Source organism: Rhamphochromis longiceps, linkage group LG14 (assembly GCF_057381845.1).
Source record: "Rhamphochromis longiceps isolate RC_006_pf linkage group LG14, R_longiceps_female_GT1.1, whole genome shotgun sequence".
NCBI lineage: Eukaryota > Metazoa > Chordata > Actinopteri > Cichliformes > Cichlidae > Rhamphochromis > Rhamphochromis longiceps.
Genome location: NC_140570.1, coordinates 40,963,945 through 40,989,909, shown reverse-complemented (window position 1 = coordinate 40,989,909; position 25,965 = coordinate 40,963,945). Strand labels below are relative to the sequence as shown.

Genomic DNA, 25,965 nt, shown 5'->3' with positions numbered 1-25,965 from the left:
CAAAAGGTTTGATCACACGAGTATCTGAAAAATGTTCCTCAAATATTTTTTGTGGGGCGATGTCCTGCTGATGGAGGTAGCTGCTGTTGGGCCTGTTCTTCTGCAGGAGGATATGGTTGAACATCTAATCACCACTTTCATCAGTGGTCCTCATGCTGAGCTTACACAGACAGAACAACAAACAACAAACTGTGAAAAAAATGGAAAATACCAAAAATAATGTAAATCTTCTTGGCCATGAATTTTTATTAGAAAATAAACTAAAACTTTTCATCAGTAGAAGCTAAACTACAAAAGATATCTGACTAAGCATTCAAATACACATAAACAGCACATTCAGCTACAGTGTGAGAGAAGCTACCTCATCCACAGTGAAATTCATGCCAGCATTGATGATTCTGTAATCATCCGTAAAGTGTTTGGATAGTAGGGGTGCAACGATACACAAAATTCACGGTTCGATATTTTTTCGATACAAAAAATGTTCATGCCTTTTTAATTTGTCATTTATTAAAATTTTAAATATATATTTTAACTCAAAAGTACAGTTTTTAAATTTAATGTTGCTGAAACAACAAAGTAATAAAAAAAATAAATCTATCTGATGGAGGAATCCCTCATCTTTGGAAAAGAGAGTTTATTACAGAGAAATGGCTCTTTCAAAATAAAAGCTCTACTATACGCTTCTTCTGGACTATATTCTCAGCAGCATATTAAACATATCAGGTCCCCATAAGGAGAATCCTGTGCTAACGGCTGTCTAAATGACTCGGGTAAAGTTTGTAGCATGCTTGCTTGTTTTTGTCTGCTTCCACTTGTCTTTGCACGAGGATGATGTCGGTGTAAATGTGCAGTCATATTCGTTGTGTTCCACTAGTGCTGTCAGCGTTAATCTGAAATGACGTTAAAGCCACAACACGGCAAATCTCCGTTAACCAGCTACCGCGGTTCGCCCCGTGCGTGGGGCTGGACGGTGTCAACACGTTAACGAGCTAACTGCGCTAACACACTAGCTCCCACCATGTAATTGAGCATTGCATGGCACATCCAACATACTGTTTTACTTTAGTCCATGACGCGCTTACCTTCAGGGTCATACGTCACATGAAAACCAAAATAGTTCCAAACGCCAGATCTGAATGAGGGTGGGGGAGGTTCAATTTGCCATGTTGCAAGGAGAGCTTAACTTCTGTCTCGCTAGCTTGCCCTGCGCTCAGTGAATCTGCGTTCGACTACTCCGCCTAGGCTGCACTGTCGAGCGCAGATCCACTGAGCGCTCAACACAGACAGCATCGTCAGAAGGAAAGTTGATAAAATAAATTTAAAATGTTGTATTGTTCGATACATATGCGTACCGAACCGAAAGCACTGTATCGAACGGTTCAATATCCATACGAGTATCGCTGCACCCCTATTGGATATGTATAAGTTTATGTGTAACAGATATCCAAATGTTCATTACATGAAAAAGCCCAGCTCATGTTACAGCGCTGTCGCTAACTGCCTCCCATCAGGTGCTGCTGAGCAACATTTAGCATTTAACTCAGAAACTTCAATTACAACAAACATGGCAAGTTTTGAAAATAGTAAGTTACAGTTAAAGAGTTATTTGATGACAGGCACAGTGATAAGCAGCCAGTGGTTAAAAACGAGCGTTGGGTGTTGTAGCCCAAGTCCACCTGAGCTTCGTCCTAGGAGCTGAATATTGCTTCAGTCTCCTCTGCGATCTCCTCCAGGTTCGGTGACGGTGGGTCGCTCTCCTGTGGAGAGATTCTGGATCTACGCTGTCGCAGTTCACTGGGCAGGGCTTCCCCATTCCCAGGAATCATGGTCTTCCCCAGAGACTGCAGGCATAGAACACGATAGTAAACAAACTGCGAGACAAACCGTCATGTGACACTCTGTTAACTTTGATACCTGGTTCTCAGCCAGAGCCTCTTTAGCCATGTAGTGCTCCCTCTTTATCTTCATCTCCACCTCTTCGGACACATCAGGAACCATCAAATCTATTAAGCGGCCGATGAAGAAGACTACATGCTGAGGAAGAAAAATGGGACAAGTCTTCAATGTGCGGACTGCCGATCAGCAGTTCACAGACCGCTCGGGGTTCAGTGAAGTCTGAGAGACACTGACCTCAAAGATGATGACGAAACCGAGCCGTATAGCGAGGAGGTGGAAGTACTCTGGCAGGTATTCACCATTTTCATCCCTGAAAGCCCAATACCTGTGGACGATAACGACGCGTCGATCGCCTGCAGTAGGTACTGTGCTACTCGTTCACAGCAGGTAGCTTCGACGATTTCACGTGGCACAGTTTCACTCCCGATACATTTCAGACACAAAGGCTCTGTGTCTCCTGCTGGGACTTAACCGCAGAGCTGTAAACCACTATATTATGACGCCACCAGCATTTTAAATTTGCAGAATAACTAAAATGAGCTGCAGTAAACATTCAGACGCTCTCTGGTTCCTCTACAGCATTAACGGCAGCAGTAAATTTGTCCTCAGGATTTTGTTCCTACCGACCAAATGTTAAATGAAAGGTGACGTCAAGATTAGGTTGTCAAATAAAAACGTAAAAAGTTGTCTGCCGTCTCTCTTCCTCAGCATGTCTTTGTCCTGTCTTCCTCATCTCACCGCCCTCCCTGAGCCTGGTTCTGCTGGAGGTTTCTTCCTGTTAAAAGGGAGTTTTTCCTTCCCACTGTTGCCAAAGTGCTGCTCATAGGGGGTCATATTGTGGAGTTTTTCTCTGTATGTATCATTGTAGGGTCTGCCTTACAGTATAAAGCACCTTGAGGCGACTGTTGTTGTGATTTGGCGCTGTGTAAATAAAACTGAATTGTCTTTGGATCTCATTGAAAACACATCTAGAAAAAAGGCGTCCACCCATTTTAAGCTTGGGCAGGTCCATCGTGACCTCCACGAACTCTGATCATGACAACCACTGTGTTGTGATCATGTGGGACCAGTAAGTCTAATGTAATCTACTTCCAGTCCCACATTAGCTGAACGTAATGTTAGACAGAGCCCAGTTTGAGCCCAAACATTACTTGGTCAGGGGAGATGTGCATCTACATATAAATGATATTCCTGTTCCATTATGTGCCATATGAAGAGTCTATAACGTGGCTAATGACCACAGAGGATGTATTAAGATGAAGTGTTGACCTGGCAGTGATGAGCTCACAAGTGTGAGGCACACAAAGATGTGGCTACTGACGTGGAGTTAAAACAGTCGGGACACTTTGCTATCGTGCTTTAGATTTAGTTTCTAATCAAAGTTCTTTCTTTGAAAACTTGACATTTCACTTTTGAGCCCAACCTCAAAGCTGCTGAGATGCCTGGTCTTGTATGATCATATGACTGAGACTGTTTTGGTGCTCAAATGAAGTCCATAACTGCCCGACCGGGCTCAGCCGGCCCATGCGGTTCTCGGTGATGGTGTTGTGGTGCAGATGCTTACCTGCAGGATGTGTTGTGCTGTTGCTGGTAGCTGAGCGGTGATGTAGCCAGAGTGAAGTTGATGAAGCCACTGAGTGTGCTGTCTCTGGTGTAGCGGTAGTACAGTCGAGGCACAAAGGATGACGTAAACGCTATGAGGAACGCCTGAAAATACAAGTCCAGATTCGTTGGCGGCTCATTTATAGGCTCATGATTTATGGTTGTGGTGCGAACAAAACGTATGTTTTGAGCTAAATTTGGAAATACAAATTGGGCTTTTACAGCCAAACAGGTGAGAGTGACATCGGCGGGGTTGGAATTCGCATATGCTTGTTTGCCATTCACCTAGGGACCATTTTTGATCCGAGGACACCACAAGCGTTACCTGTTCGTCCATACGTAAAACACCAAAACAGTCTTACGTTGCTCAGGACGGCCATGTGTGCGATGAACTGCAGGATGGGAAACCAGATGCCGATGTCCTGAGCTCGCTCTACCACCGGGCGACGGTATTCAGTCACAAACTTCTGAGCATCCAGACGGACCTCCACCCAGTTATTAATGAGGGCGAAGAGAGGAGCGAGGGGGCACGCCGCCACGAAGATGGTGATGAACCCAAACTGAATCACTGTGAAGGATGAGGAGGATTTACAGTGAAGACCAGACTCGTATGAAACTCTACGTCTCCCAGGATGTGAGGATAAACCTGGGACTCACCCATCTCCAGGTATTCGCTGAAGAGTCCCTCACAGACCAGCAGCTGGTAGTCTGCCTCCCAGGGAGAAGCCTCCTCCTGCCTCTGGGCCTCCTGTCCCGCCTCCTTCAGCTGAGGATTCAGCTTCCTCTTCTGCCACCATGACTTCACCTTCCTGCAAGTAACGAGCCCACATCATTGCAAAGCGAGACTGCGCTCGGTGACACAAATCCACATAACTGTGCGTTATGCATCACTGTTGTGAGAGACACTGGCACCAGGATGCAGTCTGTTCTCGTGCACTTTGTTGTGTATCTGTGTGTGTCTGTTTACGGGGAAATGAACTCCTGGATGTTGTTGATCAGCTGTTTTCCCACCATGATGACCAGCAGCTCCTGAGCCAGATCAATGAGACATCCACCTGCTCCACACTGTAACACACAGCCAGAGAGGCGGAGTTTAGTGGTTCATCTATTCATGCAGCTGCGAGCAGCTCAGCTGATGGATCAGCAGGTACCCTACTATAACTTCACACATGCTGCTCTGGGTGCTTTATGTCCCACTTTGGAAAGCAGTTGTTTGAAATGGTCTGTGAGCACTCACAGCATCATTGAAAAACTGTGTCTGACCTAAGGTCTCCATGCAGAGATCTGATGCTACTGTCACGGTCCGTGGTCCTGCGTGTGGAATGTGTGATGCTCGGGTAGCCACACCCCCGGGCTGGGCCATCACCGGCACACCTGCTCTCCATCGGGGTGATTACCCGAAGAGCTACTTAGCCCGGCACTGACGGAGGCTCCACGTCAGCCCGTTAATCACCTCTCTGTGGCAACTAGACTCCCGCGAAAGCGTTGCATTAATATCTCGTTGGAGCTGCGTTAAATCTGCCTACTTGTGTCTAGGTTTCGATCCGGCGTTCAACGTCTGCCACCTGCCTGTCCTCCTGCCCGTCCTCCTGCCCAGTTGGATCACCCGGTGCGTCATCTGGCCCATCCACTACCTCCACGGATTCCCTTCTCACGGACGTCCCTCCCGAGCTCCCACGGTCCCGCTCTAATTGTAAGCCAACTAGTCTAACTCAGTCTTGATGCGTTTGCCCCGCTTCCCGGCTCCCTGGTAATCTTCTCCCCTTTCTGTTGCAGCCTCCCACGGTTCCTCGCGTCACTGTTTCCCCGGGTTTTTTAGTTCCTCGTTTTGCTCCTCTGGTTCTGGTTTTTGTTGCTATAATAAAGTGTCATTTTCTGCTTGTGCTTGAGTCTGCGTCTGGACCCTTTTGTGCACGCGCGTCGCGGCGCATGACAACTTCTCTGTAATCGTCACATCATCATCACATGACCACAATCATCAACTCACGTCTTCGTTGCGGACTCCAAACAAAGTGTTGTAATTTCCAGGGTAGCCAATGAACCTGAAACAAACAACCAATCAGCAGGTTTTACAAACCAGCCGAGGCGAGTCCATCAGTTCAATGATCAGCCTGCTCTGCGCTGGCTCTCACCTGCCTTTGAAGAAGGCGATGTAGACCGGAGACGAGTAGAAGTTAACAAACTGGAAGACGAAAACTTTCAGGATGAACATGTCTTCGTATTTCGTCTGAGTGCGATGCATCTCTGACAGCAACATACAGACACACACGTATTCTCGTTTTCATATCTTAGTGAGGACATCTCATTGACATAATGCTTATCCCAGCTGCTTACCCTAACCATGCCTAATCCTAACCATAACCTGACCCTGACACTAAAACCACATTTTGAGTCAAAAATGCTTCAAACCCCATAAGTGACTGTTGGTCCCCACAAAGATGTCTAAACAAGTACACACACACACACCTTCAGATGAAATGAAGATCATGGCGCCAAATTAAATTTGTCTATTTTTACCTGAACAGTGGTGAAAATGAAAAACCAAGATTACTTAGTAAAAGCTCGTTAGCAGCTGTTATTTGTTATCAACTAAAAGTAGATTTCCTAAAATATTCATAAACTGGTCTCAGAAAAATCAGACATCTTCACAGAATTCTACAGTTTATGAAAATGTGTAAAGTTTCTTTAAACGAGGCTGAGACGTGGAGGGAGACTCACCCCAGCGGGTGAGGATGTGGGCCAGGGCGGTGTAAATCCTGGACAGCAGAAGGATGACCAGCAGATTCAACACTGACCCTGAGAAACTGGCTATTCTCCCAGCCTACACACACACACACACACACACACACACACACACACACACAGACAGGTGTGATGGCGTCAGTGATATTGCAGTCCTCGGTTAAGCTTTGTGGACCCAGGTGAAGGCAGGCGAGCTGCCTCTTACTCACAGAGAAGCTGAAGAAGCTGTACTCTGACTTGTAGATGATGATGCTGAGGATGGTGCGATACAAAATGATGGCCGTGAGAAAAATCAACACCACAGCGACCTGCGCGGAAGAAGTCATTTCAGACCTTTTATCCACTGACACCTGATTTCATTTAAGGTAGAGACACAGACAGATTCATAAATGTAGATGCACACTGACTGGTTAGCATATGGGAGAGAAATCTCATTGGCCAGATATGGATCTGTCAAGCATGACATCATGAACTTAATGAACCTGCTAACATGCACACAGGCAACAGCAGCTGCTTCAGGTTGGCTAATTTTCTCCTCTGCAGCAAACCCAAACATAAATGTGCTAACAGAAGAAACGTGAGGCCAGAAAGCTCGTAGGAGACCTGCTGCTCGTCTAACGTACAGCTGATGGTGGGTGTTAACATCTTTGTCACCACTGAGGCTGTAAATGTGAATAAAAACATCGGGAAGTGATTTTTTGAAGCCGTAAGGCTGTTATAGAAGCAGTCTGCTGTTCAGCGTCGTCCGGCTCAAACACAAAGACCTTCCTGAGAAACATCTGCATGGAGCAGATGTTGCTCTAACACCACTTTACACCTTTCAGCACTGATGGAGCCTTTCCAGATGTGCCAGCTGTCAGTTCCATGGACACTGACGCCCCCCCCCAGCTGAACGCTAGCTCTCCTCTTCAGCCCAAGGCTTCGGCGTCCATGTTTGAATGTGTCTGACCTCAGATCTGTTTTGGCCCAGAGGAGACGGCGCCGTTTGTCCATCTTGGTCACATGTGGCTTCAAGGTGCTCTGTTCTCCATCACATCCAACAGGATGTGTTTCAGTTTAAGCACTACATGTGCTACTGGCAATAAAACGAGACTTTGTGAGATTTGCGAATCACTGCATGATATTTTTATTTGTGTTTGACTCAGTGTCCCAACTTCTTTGGAGTTGTGGTCATAGATGGAGACCACATTATAACAGGCTGGACAGAATCTGAATTAGCATCACCCACAGTCCCTGATGGTTCCAACCTGCAGCTCCTTTCCATCACAGTGATGTCAGCGCTGACCCCCAAACAAGAACTGCTTCACATGTTGGAGGCGGGAGTGAATGCCAGCTCCAGAGCAGGATGGGGGAGGGGCCACTGTGGGAAACGACGCTACCCTCTGCTGGCATCACGCAATAATCATCTTACACCTGTGGAAGCCGTGACCGTAGATCGGGTGGACGTGCGTGTTAGACTGTGTTGGCAACGAGGACTTCAGGAGACTCACCATGATGATGATGACCATGCAGCCAGTCAGAGTTCTGTTGAACCGCTTATTTTCAGGAAAATACGGCTCCTCCGCTCCGGTCACCGGGTTCCTCATGGTCATCGGTGCCATGGCGGTGAACTCTGGACGAGGTCGCTCCTGCCAAAGATGTGAAATTCACAAATTCACAAACCTCCCGAAACAATCCCCTGGTTAACTTAGCGACGGCTTCGCACCTCGATGTCCTGGAATTCGGAGCAGTCCCAGCGGTGAGACAAAGATGAACATGTTCTCTTCCAGTACTCGAGGAAGGTGATGGCCCACAGAGACATGAAGACACTGAGGAAAACGGTTCCTCCGTTATCAAACAGCAGACCTGCCTGCAGAGACACAAGCAGCCTTTCAGAGTGGTGGATACACAGATGGCTCAGTAACATCAGCCTGTGCTGGTTTCCAAACATTTAGCTCAGAGGACCTGATGAGGTCAGAGGACAGAGTTGTCTACTGCTGTCCACTTTTAAACTGCCCAACTATTAATCTGCCAGGCGACGTATCAGGAAACAGAAACCTCTGAAGAAACGTCCACGATCCATCTCACAGAGATCAGCGAGATGAGTGATGCATGAATATATGCTGGAATAAGGAACATGGCTGCTTTGCCTCGCCCTGTGTTTTCCCAGAGAACGGAAACATTTAAATAAATGTGAGAGGTGTGGTGGTGGCAGGTACCTTGTAGGTGACGCAGATGCTGGAGTAGTTCCAGTAGGAGCAGATATTACAGAGCGGACACATGATGAAGCTGTTTCCGCTACCACACAACTCGTTCCTACAAATTCAAACACAGATCACCACAGGTGCATCAACCATGACGAGTGAGCATGTCCTCACAAACTGCTTTAAAATGAACGCTGACGATGAGTTTGTACTCACGCTGGAACGTCGGTGGCCACGAGCCAAAACCCGATCAGGAAGATCACCGTCCCGACGACAGACGCCGGCAGCAGCCAGCCGGTGTAGAAGCCTGCATGCAGACACGGTGAGACGCTTGTCACCAAATAACGGCATAACATCGGAGGTATTTTCCTCATATTTACCTAACCAGGCAAAATAAAGTGCGATCTTCTCCCCAAAGTACTCCCTGATGTGGTCCAGAGGTTGGTAGCGTCTCCAGCAGGACCACTGGGCCCAGTAAGCATACAGGATCTGCCTCAGGCTTAAACTCTGGGGACTGACCGGGGGGGTCGGCAGCTGATAATCTCCCTGCAAACATGGTATCAAACATCAGCCTGGGCTTCAGTCTGGGAATCACAGCAGCTTCAGACCAGGCTCGTGGTGCACATCTCACCTCGTGCAGCGGGTAGGCGGCGGTGAAGACCTGCTCGTTCAGCAGACGGTCGACGCCCACCTCCCCGTTCTTCACCGAACCGTATGGAGTCCTGGCTAAGATCTCGTACAGCTAGAGGGACACGAGGGTTTCAAGGGACTCAGCTAAGCTAGCATAACCATGTCTAGGGCTGAAACTTTGTTTCCGTGAAACTTTTAGCATTAATAGAAACAGAGCCTCCAGGACACTGCAGAACACCACAGCCATCTCCACTCAGAACCACAGAAACATGTTTGTGTTGTTTTCAGGAAACTTCAGTGGATTGTTAAGGAAGTACAGACTCATAAAATAAAGTGCTACACACACGGACATTTGTGTGTGTGTGTTTGTCGAGTTTGTTTGAGGAGGAGGCGTTGCCGCTGCCAGCATCCGTCTGTTGACCGATACATCCTGGATCTGCTTCGCTGGTATTTCTGCCTTTGAGCCAATCAGAGCAGCTCGCTCTCAGCTCAGTTTGTTGAAGCTGCACTGGAAACTTTCCCAACACGACCAAACACACAGGTCCCGTCTGCTCGGGTTTTGTGTCATTAATGAAGCAGCACAAGAAATCTTAAATTCACACTTTCAGGTTCTTTGGGTTAAAAACTCTTAGATGTTGGTTTGTGTATTTTTGTTTAAAGATTTTTTGAAATATTAACATTTATTTGTCTGTTTCTCTGTTCTGGATTTGTCCTCTGAAATAGTCAAACTATCCTAAAATACACCATAAACATTCAGTTTTCATTTCTACATGCACCACAGTGAAGTGCACGGCACGGCCACGAGTTCCTCGAGACCGTTTTGTTTTCTTCACTCACCACCTGGTGTCTCTGGGTCGTCTTGAAGAACGTGTCTTTGTTGTCGCTGCCCAAAAACCTGCAGGCAGGAAACAGGGAGAGTGAAGGAGGAGGATGAGGGTGACACGGGACTCAGGTCCTGAGTGTTTGTACCTCTCCAGCTTGTTGGTCCTGAACTGGCAGGTGTAGTAGTCGGGCGGGGGGTTGGGGACGTCCTGGGACATAAGGTTGGGAAGAGACAGCTTGGACAGGATCTGTTCGGACCAGTTAACGATGGGGGCGGTGACCACCTGCAGGAGGACAGAGGACATGCCGTGAGATGGCTGCTGAGCGTGAGGACGGCGGCAGAGGACGTGGGCTTTACCTGCAGTGGGACTCTGAGGCTGATCTCCTCAGCGTAGTAACAGAGCACGCTCCACGGAGCGCTGAGGAGGACAAAACAGATCCTCTTCTTTGTCTGGAGGACCTCCTTCTGCAGAGAAGAAGAAAAGAGCTCAGCGTCCTTCACCTCCTTTCAACATCATAACTAGTACTCACGGGTTAATTAGTGCTTTGTTTATTTTCTGGAAATGTATTTGTACTCTATGCATCTGTACCCATATGTAATAAATTTGATTTCATATTTTACTATTGAGAAACACTTTGGAGCACCTCTGGTCTTTTCAATGAGCTATAATATAAATAAAGTATTGATTGATTGATTGAAAGGTGCATTTAGCTGCTGGTTAGCTTCCATCCATCAAACAGAAACACATAGAAGCACATCATCAGTAAGCCAATGATACAATTATGTCTGTTATTGTCTATATAATGTCTGTTGTTTATTTCCTGATATCCAAAGTGAAGGTGGCATGTGGGTCATGTGACAGTTTAGTTTCACTTCCTCCATGTTTGCCTTACCTGCAGACTCACCTGTGTTTGTTTAGCTTACCTGTTCCTGCAGAAGTCCAGAGTGTCTCAGTCTTTTCAGAAACTCCTCCCTCCACCGGCGGTGGGCGGGGCTAACACCCATGCTCTCCTCCTGCATGCTCCTTGGCTCCTCCCACACCAGCACAAAGTCTGTCCGAGAGGATCACAGGTTTAATTCGTCTGCTAAACACGCTGCGTTTGGAACGGTATGATTTTGTTTTCTACTCACCGACTCGAGTCGATCCATCACTGAAAACATTCCCATCCTCAGGCTGAACTGCATTCTGGGAAATAATAAAACCTGTCAGACTGAATTTAGAGGAAAACAATCAAAGAGCAGGGTCTGTTTTCAAAAAGCTTCCTGAAACTAAGAGTTTGTAATTCTAAGGAAACTGTGAGACTTCCAGTGAAGGCTTAAAGGACTGAATCCTGCTGATGATCAGAGTTATTCATGGAGCCTGGCAGGCCCTGGAGTGGAGACAAGCACCTTTAGAAGGGTTCTGAAGGAGAGAACGCTGTTTTGGAACAATGCTCTGCCATGTTTGTCTCTGCAGGCAAGGAAGGAGAGGATACACTGTTTGTACAATCCAATCAATCAAAGACCATTTTATCTATGAGGCATCCGATCCATTCATTTCTGTGGGACAGAGACGACGTGCCGACTTTATGAATTATTCATACGGAGTTTACTTGTGTGCTCACTTGTGTGCTGAGATTCCTGACACCCCTCCCCCACCCATCACCTTCACTCAATACCAGGTTGAGATGCAAATGAGGAGACTTCACTCAGGCAAGTCTGCTGGACCAGACGGAGTGAGTCCCCTTGTCCTCAAGACCTGTGCCCCCCAGCTGTGTGGAGTCTTTCATAAACTGTTTATGCTGAGTCTGAGTCTGCAGAGGGTCCCGGTGATGTGGAAGACATCATGCCTCGTCCCTGTACCAAAGACGCCTCGTCCCAGTGGCCCCCAGGATTACAGGCCCGTGGCACTGACCTCCCACATCATGAAGACCCTGGAAAGGCTCATCCTGGACCAGCTGCGACCCATAGTAAGTCCACATCTGGATCCCCTTCAGTTCGCTTATCAGCCTCGTCTCGGAACAGAGGACGCCATCATCTACCTGCTCAATCGTGTCTACACCCATCTGGACCAGCCGGCGAGCACTGTGAGGGTCATGTTTTTTGACTTTTCCAGTGCTTTCAACACCATCAGGCCGACCCTCCTGGGTGATAAGTTAGCAGCGATGCAGGTGGATGCTTCTCTGGTGTCCTGGATTGTTGATTACCTGACAGGAAGACCACAATATGTACGTCTCCCACAGTGTGTGTCTGACAAGGTGATTAGCAACACAGGGGCACCACAGGGGACTGTCCTCTCCCCCTTCCTCTTCACCCTCTACACCACAGACTTCAGCCACTGCACAGAGACCTGCCATCTTCAGAAGTTTTCTGATGACTCTGCGGTGGTTGGATGCATCAGCAGGGATGATGAGACAGAGTACCGGGCTGTGGTCGACTCCTTTGTCACGTGGTGTGAGCAGAATCATCTGCAGCTCAACGTGGCAAAGACCAAGGAACTGATCGTGGACTTCAGGAAGACCAGGAAACACTTGACCCCTGTTTCAATCCAGGGGGTCAGTGTTGACATTGTGGAGGACTATAAATACCTTGGAGTACACATTGACAATAAACTGGACTGGGCTAAAAACACCACAGCACTTTACAGGAAGGGCCAGAGTCGTCTCTATTTTTTGAGGCGACTGAGGTCCTTCAACATCTGCCAGAAAATGCTGAGGATTTTCTATGAGTCTGTGGTGGCCAGTGCGATCCTCTATGCTGTTGCATGCTGGGGGAGCAGGCTGAGGGTCGCAGATGCCAACAGACTTAATAAACTGATCCGTAAGGCCAGCAATGTTGTGGGGATGGAGCTGGACTCCCTCAAGGTGGTGTCGGAGAGGCGGATGCTGTCCAAGATAAAGACAATGTTGGATAACACCTCCCACCCACTCCATGACATGTTGGTCAGTGACAGGAGCTCGTTCAGTGAGAGACTGAGATTACCCATGATGCACCACTGAACGACACAGGAAATCATTCCTGCCTGTGGCCATCTCCCTGTACAACGCATCCACTTAACACACTGTTTGCTGCTACAGCTACACATGTTTCTTTTCCAACTATTTATTTATAAGTGACTTATGTATGTATGTATGTATATATATGTATATATTGTACTATTCTTAGTTAGCGTATTGTCTGTCTTGTCTTAATGTTGGTTTAAAATGGAGCACTGTAACAAAAAATAATTTCCCCCAGGGATCAATAAAGTATTCTGATTCTGATTCTGATTCTGATTACATTAGCCGACTCACGTGTGTAAACTTGTCACCACAAACCCACTGTTTGCATAACTGTGGAAAAATGCCACAGCACTCAGACGGCCCACGACCACACGTGGAATTCCACTGGAATCACGTTTTACCTGCTTTACAGTCAAATCAAATCAAATGGCATTTACCTACAAACATGTACCAGTAGAAACACCTCAGAATAAGGAGGTGAAAATACAAGAAAATAATTATACTCTAAATTAATTTACTACTGTAGTGGTTTAATCTAGCCTTTTTACATTTTTATTATGCACCACGGCTGCTCTGCTGTCCAAGTTAAATAATAAAATGTGATAAGGACTGTTCTCACTCTCCTGCTCACAAGAGTAAATAAAGAGCAGGGCACAAGCAGCAGGGCTAACACGGCTAATGTGTTATTGATTGATGGATGGATGGATGGATGGATGGATGGATGCATATATTGGATGGATGGATGGATGGATATATAGGATGGATGGATGGATATATAGGATGGGTGGATGGATGAGTGGATGGATGATGGATGGATGGATGCATATATTGGATAGATGATGGATGGATGCATATATTGGATGGATGATGGATGGATGGATGGATGCATATATTGGATGGATGATGGATGGATGGGTGGATGGATATATAGGATGGATGGATGGATGGATGGATGCATATATAGGATGGATGGATGGATGGATGGATGGATGGATGCATATATAGGATGGATGGATGGATATATAGGATGGATGCATATATTGGATGGATGGATGGATGCATATATTGGATAGATGATGGATGGATGCATATATAGGATGGATGTATGATGGATGGATATATAGGATGGATGGATGGATGGATGGATATATAGGATGGATGGATATATAGGATGGATGGATGGATGGATGGATGGATGGATGGATGGATATATAGGATGGATGGATGGATGGATGGAGGATGGATGGATGGATATATAGGATGGATGGATAGATATATAGGATGGATGGATGATGGATGGATATATAGGATGGATGGATGATGGATGGATGGATATATAGGATGGATGGATGGATGGATGGATGGATGGATATATAGGATGGATGGATGGATGATGGATGGATGGATATATAGGATGGATGTATGATGGATGGATGGATGGATGGATGGATGGATGGATGTATGATGGATGGATGGATGGATGGATATATAGGATGGATGGATGATGGATGGATGGATATATAGGATGGATGTATGATGGATGGATGGATATATAGGATGGATGTATGATGGATGGATGGATATATAGGATGGATGTATGATGGATGGATGGATGGATGGATATATAGGATGGATGGATGGATGGATGGATGATGGATGGATATATAGGATGGATGGATGGATGGATGCATATATTGGATGGATGGATGGATGGATGCATATATAGGATGGATGGATGGATATATAGGATGGATGGATGGATGAGTGGATGGATGATGGATGGATGGATGCATATATTGGATAGATGATGGATGGATGCATATATTGGATGGATGATGGATGGATGGGTGGATGGATATATAGGATGGATGGATGGATGGATGGATGGATGGATGGATGCATATATAGGATGGATGGATGGATGGATGGATGGATGGATGGATGGATGCATATATTGGATAGATGATGGATGGATGCATATATAGGATGGATGGATGGATGGATATATAGGATGGATGGATGGATGCATATATTGGATGGATGGATGGATGCATATATTGGATAGATGATGGATGGATGCATATATAGGATGGATGTATGATGGATGGATATATAGGATGGATGGATGGATGGATGGATGGATGGATGGATGGATATATAGGATGGATGGATATATAGGATGGATGGATGGATGGATATATAGGATGGGTGGATGGATGGATGGATATATAGGATGGATGGATGGATGGATAGATGGATATATAGGATGGATGGATATATAGGATGGATGGATGATGGATGGATATATAGGATGGATGGATGATGGATGGATGGATATATAGGATGGATGGATGGATGGATATATAGGATGGATGGATGGATGATGGATGGATATATAGGATGGATGTATGATGGATGGATGGATGGATGGATGGATGGATATATAGGATGGATGGATGATGGATGGATGGATATATAGGATGGATGTATGATGGATGGATGGATGGATATATAAGATGGATGGATGGATGGATGGATGGATGGATGGATGGATGATGGATGGATGGATGGATATATAGGATGGATGGATGATGGATGGATGGATGGATGGATGGATATATAGGATGGATGGATGGATGGATATATAGGATGGATGGATGATGGATGGATAGATGATGGATGGATGGATATATAGGATGGATGTATGATGGATGGATGGATGGATGGATATATAGGATGGATGGATGATGGATGGATGGATGGATGATGGATGGATGGATATATAGGATGGATGGATGGATGGATGGATGGATATATAGGATGGATGGATGATGGATGGATGGATGGATGATGGATGGATGGATGATGGATGGATGGATATATAGGATGGATGTATGATGGATGGATGGATGGATGGATGGATGGATGGATGGATGGATGGATATATAGGATGGATGGATGATGGATGGATGGATGATGGATGGATATATAGGATGGATGGATGATGGATGGATGGATGATGGATGGATATATAGGATGGATGGATGATGGATGGATGGATGATGGATGGATATATAGGATGGATGTATGATGGATGGCACGAGCAGCAGCGTGGACTGAAATCTTTTCCTGATGAATCCAAAACAGAACTTTCAAACCAACAGAAAACTGAATCATCATGAAGGAGAAAAAACTGACAGAATCAATGTTCTTCATCTCGTATAAAATAAAAACACCCATGGCTAATAGCCTGTTGATTTGCACATACATGAATATATACATATATTGATACATATATTGATTGATGTTTTCTGTACTTCTGAAAATTCTGGTTGAAGTGTTTGTAAAGATCACATGATCCTGCGTTTGTTGCTCTTTGTTTTATCTCCTCACGAGGAAAAGGACAACAGCTCTTTTCACATATTTTCATGTTATATGTGTAATAAAATACTACATAACATGGCCCACACCCCTGAAAGTACAGTGTATTTACAATGTAAGATGACAACATTTTGTTTGCTTTTCTGCTAAAATACCCAGAAAGTACTCAGTACTTAAAGTTAATTACAGAATTATTCCTTCCTCCTGGTAAAATCATGAACTATTACCTCCTTATTCTAATGTACCCACCAGCAAGTAATGCTAATTCAATCATGATATCAGGTAACGCACCTGGAAAACCCACTTAATCCTAAAATAGCAGCACTCTTAGCCGTGGGCTGTATTATAAAGTCCCAAGAGCCAAAACAAAAATGCTGATCACAGCTCGACACTCACAGCAGCAGCCCAGATGTGAAGACAAACACCTCAGCTGTCAGCACATGGCTGTCAAACGTAGCGGGGAGGCTAATGTGTGTCTATGATTTCTATGTAACTGCGGTATTCATCTTGTTTAATGATACGTGTAACAATGAGATATGGAGGTAAACGTTTCATGGTCACTGAGCTAATTTCTTTCTATGAACAGCTCCGAGGATTCTCGAGAAGTTCGTGAAACCTGTAGCCACTTCCCAAAGGCTACGCTGGCGTGTTTGCGTGGCTCTGGGCTGCTACTGGTCCAGAAGCGGGAAGCTTCGTGTTTTTTATTGGCTCCTAAACACTTTGGGCCACTCTTCCTGCTGTTTCACGTCCCCATTGTCGCTAATGAGGACGACGACGGACACACAAGAGCAAGAGCGGAACAAACATCAACCGTTTGATCACTCAGTGCTGAACCGAGTGGAGCCGCTCAGTCTCTCCTCATCATGCACTTCCTGTTTCCTGCCGCAGCCCAGTTTAATTAAAAAGCAGCAGAGAGAGCGAAGCTGTGGTGAAGCTTCCGGGTTTCACCTGCTTTCACTCAGACATGCGGAACCGTCTTCACACTAACTGTGAGCTTCTGTTAGTTTGAGGCCCAGCACAGTTTAGAGCTGCGTGCAGTAGCTATCACAAGGGGGCGGAGTCTAAAGTTACCATCCAGTTGTATTGAAGTTTGTGCTTTAAACACCTTTTTTGCAGTGAGAACTGTGAATACAGTCCAGCATGAGCCCTGGACAGTATAAAAGGTGGCCATAGATACTGTAATGTCACTGATTTAGGTGAACTGAGCATGCTCAGTGTTGCCATCTGCAAGTTTTGAAACCAGCTGTGAGGAGTGAGGCGTGGCTAACGGTTTGTGATAAACTGATGAGACCATCCTGGATGATCGTTGATGGCCTCCATGTTTTACAAGAATACGAGCCCAAACCAGAGACCAGTACAACCCTAACGAAGTGTGTCGCCTCCTGCTGGTGTAACCAGTGATGCTGCAGCCAGGCTGACCATACGAGAGGACAATCGCATTTTACCGCCATCAGCTCTGAGAGTCGACAGTGAAATCAGACGACTTCCTGCACGTTTGGGTGAAACTTCAACTTGCATCTTTTAGCTACAGGGATTTTACTTTTCAATCCAATCAGAGAGTAATCCGATTGTTCAGTCTGACGTCACTAGCCGTGTCTGGGCCTAAACTCCGCTGCAGGTCCATATATCAAACGATCACTATGGCATTACTGAGAGTTGAAAAACTGTCTAAAGTCTTTCATCTTTAATAAAATGATCAGCGTTCTGCTCTACCAGGTGTAACAATTGAGTTTAACATCCAGGCATCCATGAAAACGGAATTTATGACATTTAACGGAGTTAGAAGTTAGCGGGGAGTTAGCTCGCTAGCTTCTATCTAAATACAATATAGCATGTCCTGACTGCGGGGTTTTGGAAACAAATTCAAACGTACAGCTCTGTTATCACTTCCAGCATAAATGAAGACAGAAAACTAAACAGCAGTGACGTTTGTAGGGTTACTGAAGTTGGGCTAGCTGCTATATAATGATGTGCTACGTGACCGCTAGCGACACAGCTATGTTAGCATAATATAAACAAGCTAACTTTTTTTCCACTCGATAAAAGTTAACGTGAGTGTTCTCGGTGGTCAGGAACAAATGTAATCGCATGGCAGGATGCTGTAAAAGGACCAAACTTCAGCCAGGAGAACAACTGAGATAATCCATCCACAATACGAGGTTAGTCATTCATATACTGCTGCATGGGCTGGGCTGTAGTTACATCCTAAGGTTTTAAAAACTGAGCTTAAATAAATGATTAGCGGTAATAAAAGCCGAGGGAGGTCAACAGTGATCACTGACTGTTTTAGGAGCTTTTTGAGATTAAATAGAAGAAAATACAAAACATTAAACATGTTAACAACACAAAAGCCATATTAAACGCAGGCTACTTTAGGCCCGGAAGTAGGATTCGTCACGTCATCACTTAATAATCGGATTGACCACATCCTGTTACCATGGTGCCATAGTTGTTCTCTGGGCTGGTTTCCATGGTGATTAGTGTTGTGCCATCCTCTCTCTGATCCCCTCTCCGCCTCATCCTCCCAAAACCTTCCTCCTCCTGCGCACACACACACACACACACACACACACACACACACACACACACACACACACACACACACACACCTGTCGTTTAATGTTATTTTCATTGTGCCATGATGTCACCGACTGCAATGACACCGTAGTGACAGTTGTGGTTCAGGTCTTCAGTCTCTACATCCTGCAGAGGACTGACGTTCTTTTATGAGCTCGTCTGTTTATCAGGTCGATCACATCGTGAGGGTCTTAAACACGGAGCAGCTATGAAGCAGCTTTGTTTTCTATTGTTTTCTAATGTTCTGACAGTCTGCTCCCAGCTCCTCTCATGAATAACACAATAAATACATTTAACACTGTTATGATGGAAAGTTTGTGCAGGTGAAGGACTTGTGACTTTTACAGCACAGCACTCTGCACAGCGTCACCGTGAATAACTTTAATCCCACTGGACGATGTCAATGGAAACACTGGCCTCACCGGCGCTGACGGCGGGTTACCAGCCGTGTGTGTAACTGCGCGTGCAGCTCCGCGGTTCATTGATTAAAACTCGTTTCCGTCCGTCAGGGTGACGCTGTCAGAGCTCACAGCTGTTACAGCTCCCTCACCGAGTATCGATCACAGGTCACTGATCACAGTATCGATTATGTATTGACGCATTCAGACTTCCCTCTCTCTGTGACCTGATTTTACCTGGGATCAATCAGACCGATTGGATCTGGGTGGATGACGTGTGGTGTCTCGTGCAGTCCGACTCACCTGTGCGCGCAGACAGTGACGGCCTCAGGCGAGCTCGCGGCTCTCTGGAGCTTCAGCAGCTGATCAACTTGTTTGTAGAGGCGAGCTGACTTCAGGAGAGGCCCCGCCCATCCCGTTAACCACGCCCCTCCTCCGCCTCTTCATCAAAAACAAACTTGGCAGCGTAAAACAGCCATGAAACAACAGAAGCCACACCATATTCTGCATCCGCGCGCACATTAACACGTGCACAGCTCCCGTTGTGATCTCTCACTGGTCTGACACTGTGCTGCTTCTCCTCTCATTCTCCCCCCTCCCTCTCCTGTTGCTACTTCAGTCATGAAACTGATCAATGATCAGCTGATCGGCTCTCTTGTTTGTTTATCGCCCACTTTGCGCCAGAAACAGGAAACCAGCGGATGTCGCGCTAAACAACAGCAGCACGTTTAAGCTTGATCAGCTGTTGTTAGAATTTATTTAATATTAATTTCTAGTATCAGCTGATGTTTGCTGGAGCCACAGCTGTAAAGCTGCTGGTCATGATGTCGGTTTGGATATGTGGTGAGAGGGAAACATGAAGATGAAACCAGGAGATGTCCTTACTGAATCATCAGAGCTGAACAGGTGATGGAGAAACAGGTTTACCTTTTAGGTGACATGAATGAGTTGAAGTTATGATCTGTTTCTGGGAGACAAATAACCCCAGGATCCTTTTCTAAGCAGCTGACAGCTGGTAACTGTGCAGGGGCGGGTCTAGCAAAGTGTTGCCAGGGGGCAGGTAGGGCATTAACAGGGAGAGGGGGGCACAAAGACATACTTTTCTTTCTTATTCTCATTTAAAATACCTAGCTTTTATTAATTAATGTTAATGTTTAATTAATTAATTAATTATTTTTTATTAAATAATTATCTGAATCTTACAACCAAAGTTTTTATCTGACGTAAAATGTATAGAAATGATAAATATACCAACAAGACTGTACATCACTGTCACAGCAGCATTTTCATTCAAAGGCTTTGTGGCTTTTCTCCTCTAATGCCTGGTGGGTCGGTCTCTAGTCAAAATGCCCGGGCTGTTTTTTGTCCCAGTCCAGCCCTGGTGTCTGCGTGTGTGTGTGTGTGTGTGTGTGTGTGTGTCAGGGGTGATTTGATTCATCCCCCTGTGTCAGATTTATTTGGGACAGATACTGAGGGGACTCTGCGCTCACTGCCCTCTGCTGGTGACACCGCTGCACTGCACTCAGGTCAGTCTCCACCTGCTGTGTTTGCGCCTCCCACAAACAGACGGTGTCACTGGGAGTCAGGAAGCAGCCTGAGTGCTGCTGATTAAACAGGAGGAAGAATCTGCAGCTGTTTGACTCTGAGACCAGAAGCTCTAAACTTCCCGTCTCTTAAAGGCTGATCACAGCGAGCTCACACTGATTTGGATATTTACCTCTTTCTTTCTTTCTATTTACATGTTGTCACAAATATATCTTTCACATCATCAAATAAAATACAACATGTGTTTTTTAAGTAATAATTTCACTGAATGACTCCAATGTGAACTCATGTTTTGAAAGCTGAGCTCAGTTTTCACGTCCACACTCAGACGTGACTCCTGCCAGCGAGGCTGGGTCCATCCTCAGCTCGGTTTTTATTAAATAAAACCTTAACTCATTAATTACATTTTACTTTTCCTTCTTTTTTTGCTTGAGAGAAAGTCAGCTTTAATGTCAACACGTGAACAGTGATATCCTCACTTTCCACACGCAGCACAGCTGATGAGAAGAAGCTGACAGCGTGAACGTGATAACGCTCACGCCGTCCTGCTCAGCATGGAAACAGCCACAGTCCTCTCAGCTGTGATTTTTAAATCACACAACGATGACCTCACACTCTGACTAACAATCCCAGTTTGTTCTTGGGAGGAAGATGGCTTTGTGAATATGTAATATCCTCGGTTGAGCGTTACAGCAAGAAAGGAAAACAAACAAACAAACAAAAACACCCAAAAAATAAAAAATAACACAATGAACACAAAGCCAAAGACCAGTCATTGAAGGATTTGAACCAAAGGCAAAAAATAGCATGAACGAAAAAGGGCAGTCATGATTATAAAATAGGGAGGTTTCTTTTTTAACATAGATTAAACTCGTTAAATAAAACAACACGTTTATGAGCTGTCTTGTTATTCAGCGATTTAGCCCAGAGTTTAAACATGTTTATACATGGTTTAGCTTCAAAGTATCTGCAGTTGTGAATAAAAATTTTCCCATGAACAAAACGTCCTAATCAACAGGTCAAAATCTGCATTCTCAGCAAGTCACCGTCAAATGTGGTAACTGGATTCTCCTGAGCTGTAGCCAGCTCCACATGTCAGTCCAGGAGTGCACTGATTCACAGTAGAGAAGTGATCCAGACCTTCAATATCATCTTCACAAAATGTGCAGGCGTTCACATCTAAGTGAAGTTTCCGTCTTAAGAATTCATTGGTTGGATAAACCTCAGTAATGACTTTAAAGTGAACCTCTTTTACTTTAGGGGAAAGAGGAAGTGAGATATACTTTTTTCTTATCGCCTTAACCTCCACGGTCTCAAATTCTTTATATAATTTCTTTTAACCGGATTAGGGCAAATTTCATTTATCAAAATATTCCTGATCACTTTGTTTGTTTGTCACCAAATTCAACGGCAGCTATGCAGAGCTGCCTCAGTCCAGGAGAAATTTTATCATTGATCTCAAAGAGACTGGGATGGCTTTCATCAGGGATTTATATCTCTTAGCAGTACATCAAATTTCTCACAAAACGTCTCATGTTTTAATAAGACCTCATTCTCACTCATAAAATGAGCTACAGCCCAAATCCCTTTAGATCTCCATTCATCCACGTACACAGATTTCCTACACAAACGCATATACCTGTTGTTCCATATATGGGTACTGTGAGGAGTAAAGTTGTGTTTATAGATTCAGTTCCAGTAGAGAAGCACCTGCTGATATCAGGGAGCAGCTGACTGAAGCCTTTAAAGCCACAGAAACATCAGGAAATGCAGCTCCAAGTCCCAGCTTTGACAAACAGCACAGTGATGTGGACCAGCAGGAACCAGAACCAGATTAAAACCAGTTTGTACGAGTTCCAGATGTGATCACACCTGTTAATAACACAGAAGTGTTGGAGGCGGGGCCTGAATCAATGTCTGCTTCCTGCACCTGTCACTTATTTTTTCCTTTAACAGCAACACTGCTTTTTTACCATCTCTTCATTCATGTTCACGTACTTAAAGCAGAGTATCTGATCCTGGTGTCCATCATCCGTCTGCCCCTCAGAGTTGTATCTGAATTCTGCCTGTTTCAGACCAGACACCATCTTTGTAGTGTTCGACTTCAACAGTCATGTAGATCAGGAGCTCCAGGCCTCAACAGCCGGTGTCTTCCTCTGTTTCTGATCTGAGCGTGTGCAGGATCGCAACATTTATTTATTTCCACCTTCCAGCAGAAAGGAAAACTCATCCATCCGTGCGGTGTGCCTGTTCGGCTGCATCGTGGCAGCAGACATGATGATGACCTGCTGAAGTTTAAACTGAGCAGGATGGAGAAGAACGGTGATTTAAATAACTTGAAGGAGTCTTTCAGAAACTGCTGACCTGCTGGGATTTTCCCACCTACTGGTTATAAGCCTATTCCAGCTGTGAGAGGCAGGCTGAACCTGGACAGGTCGCCAGTTTGTCGCAGGGCTGATCATGACTTCTCTGTACTACAGTGACCTCCATAGTCACCAGATTTCAATCCAGCAGAGCCCCTCTGGGATGTGCTGGAATGGGAGAGTCATGAATACAGCCGACATGTGTGCAGCAACTGTGACGGCATCACGACTAAAGTGTTTGCAGGAACTTCTTAAATTGGTGCCATGAACAGGAGGAAAAGAAGGTCAAACTGGGTGCTGGCAAATTGTACCTAATAAAGTGGCACTGAGTGTCTAATAATGCAATTACAGCGTGTCACCAAGAGGTGGCGCTTTCTTCACTAAACTTTGACTTGTACAGTGTGTTGACAGCATTTCATGCAGAAATATTTTCTTCTGTATTGAAAATGTAAAATAAATGGATGAACATTTTAATAATGGCTTTTTGAGACCCTGAAAGCACTTTACAATTCCACTATTCATTCACTCCCACACTGGTGGAGGCAGCTACAGGTGTAGCCACAGCTGCCCTGGGGCAGACTGACAGAAGCCAGGCTGCCATATCGCACCATCGGCAGTAGGTGAAGCATCTTGCCCAAGGACACAACGACCGAGACTGTCCCAACCGGGGCTCGAACCGGCAACCTTCCGATCACAAGACGAGCTGCCAACTCTTGAGCCACGATCGTTTTGACCTGTAAAACATCAAAACTTTCCCAGCACCCAATAATTAGAATCTAGTTCAATAAATAAATAAGTTCATTAATAATAAGAATAATGTTCCCCATGTTGCGGCTACCCATCCACATCCACTCACCGTCTGGGCTCTATTGAAGCTGCTGTCTCTCTCCCCTCTGTTTCTCCCACTCCTGAGCAACATTTGTGGGAGTGCATGTGTGGCTCCTGCAGCCACTGCTGCATGCTGTGTGCGAGTCACCATTTAGGGCGACCTCAATTCATGGAGCTTTACACACGGTCCCGGAGTGACTTTTGGTTAATGAGGTTTTTGGGAGAAAAACTGGAAAACCTGAGAGCTGTTGGTCTGCTGTGACATTCTGTATTTTTGCTTTGACAAAGCAAGTGTTTTCTTTCTGGTAAGAGTGGGCGGTACCTGCTCCCCTTTACTGTGCTGCCTTTTATGTTGATGTACATTACTCATTTCCTGCTAAAGGGTTTGGTCTCATTGTAGGAAATTACATTAAAAGGTATGTCGAGTCTTATAGTTGTACATAGTCCTGAGGCCATTCTTCAGAGAGCTTCCTGAGCGTGCTCACTGGATCCCAGACCGGTAAAGTGTGAATGGGTGAATGACTGAATGTAGTGTAAAGCGCTTTGGGGTCCTATGGACTAGAAAAGCGCTATACAAATGCAGGCCATTTACCATTTAAAGTAGAGAAGGAGGAAACTTGGCTGACTCCATCTTCGTATTCTAACAGAGGATAAACTTCCCCGGTTAGCCTGTTGGAGCGTGAGGCTGTTCACACGTGCGCACCGCAGCAGGACTCCCACATTCTGAGCCGTCAACAGTCATCGTGATCACAACTTTCCATCTGTGTGAAGGCTGCAGGCAGCTGTGGTGCTGAGCCTGCTGCTTCGAGGTCACTGAGTCCTTAAAAAATTCGTTTTTACTAAGAAGAAAATCCAGCAGCGTGAAAGATGCTAGGATGAGAACGCTGCACGCACGAACACACACTCTCTCTGGCCACACCGACTTATTTCCTGTTTGTTTTCACAGCTAGAGGCAACAAAAAGCAACCACAGAAAACTCAGAGGAGTTGCGTGAGTTTGTGGTAAATAGATGGCACTCTTACACTTGGTTTTAAAAGCCTCTCACTGGGACTAACGTAATCTCACACCATCTCTTTTTGATGCAAAATCACTCACTGAAAACTGTCTCGGCAACATTTCATCCTCCCTGCTGAAGGGAAACTTTAGCCTGATCTATGAATGTGGACCCCAAACTGGATCTGATTGACCTGCACGTTGTTCCTCAGGGTTTTAAACAGGGCTACATTACCTGTCGTCAGTCAGCTGGTTAACTCGAGCTGAACAGAACTGATTTGATCTGAGACTTAATTTGAATGTTCTGGTTTCATAGCTGTCCCTCCTGTCACTATCAGCCACTACAGCGCTGCACTGCATGCTGGGAGTTTGTGGAATTCATCGATCAGTGAAAATCTCTGACACGAGGGCCTTTAAATGCTTCAAAACTGGAACGAATCCAATCACTCCTCACACACACACACACACACACACACACACACACACACACACACACACACACACACACACACACACACACACACACACACACACAGTGGCCACACTTCCACTCTGACCTATTTCCTGTTTGTTCTCACAGTCTCAGCACAGACGTGCCACAACTAAGACAAAAGACGCAGCGCACACAGAGCTGTGTGCAAACAGAGGGTTTAATATGTACAGTGCTGCTGTGTGAACACAAAGTGAACGAAGAAGCAGCAGCTCAGGATTACTGGAGGGAGGATTCGGTCCACACGTGACCTTATGAACTTTAAATGTTTTCTAAAAGCAAAACAAAATGAAATAAAACTATAAACTACCATTTAGAAAACCTGCAGGTATTATATTATAAAAAGCAAAAGCAATAAGGACATAATCTCCTTTCATGTATCCTTTAAAATAAAACATCCTCTTGGTTCTTTTGAAAGTTTGAATCAGTCTTTCAGACACTGGTCGCTGGCACCACGTCGAGTGTTTGAGGTTAAAAACAAAGAGCAAATCTGAGTGTGTTATAACAGGTTGTTTCTTTACAGTTCACTG

The 25,965-nt window shown here is 45.4% G+C and overlaps 1 protein-coding gene across 1 annotated transcript; it reads right to left on the bottom strand.

The window, feature by feature from the left end:
- Positions 1–240: 240 nt before the first annotated feature.
- ano7 (anoctamin 7) lies at positions 241–19,583 on the bottom strand. Its single transcript, XM_085380622.1, has 24 exons — positions 19,520–19,583; positions 18,678–18,782; positions 11,011–11,065; positions 10,804–10,931; positions 10,237–10,344; positions 10,026–10,162; positions 9,894–9,951; positions 9,058–9,168; positions 8,807–8,972; positions 8,643–8,733; positions 8,442–8,538; positions 7,949–8,092; positions 7,734–7,871; positions 6,453–6,551; positions 6,220–6,322; positions 5,634–5,745; positions 5,489–5,543; positions 4,469–4,566; positions 4,159–4,310; positions 3,864–4,069; positions 3,464–3,606; positions 2,134–2,224; positions 1,918–2,037; positions 241–1,844 (listed from the first exon to the last, which is right to left on the bottom strand). Exons 2-24 carry the CDS (start codon positions 18,759–18,761, stop codon positions 1,692–1,694), a joined length of 2,649 nt encoding a protein of 882 aa, XP_085236748.1. The 5' UTR covers positions 18,762–18,782; positions 19,520–19,583; the 3' UTR covers positions 241–1,691.
- Between the last annotated feature and the right edge of the window lie 6,382 nt (positions 19,584–25,965).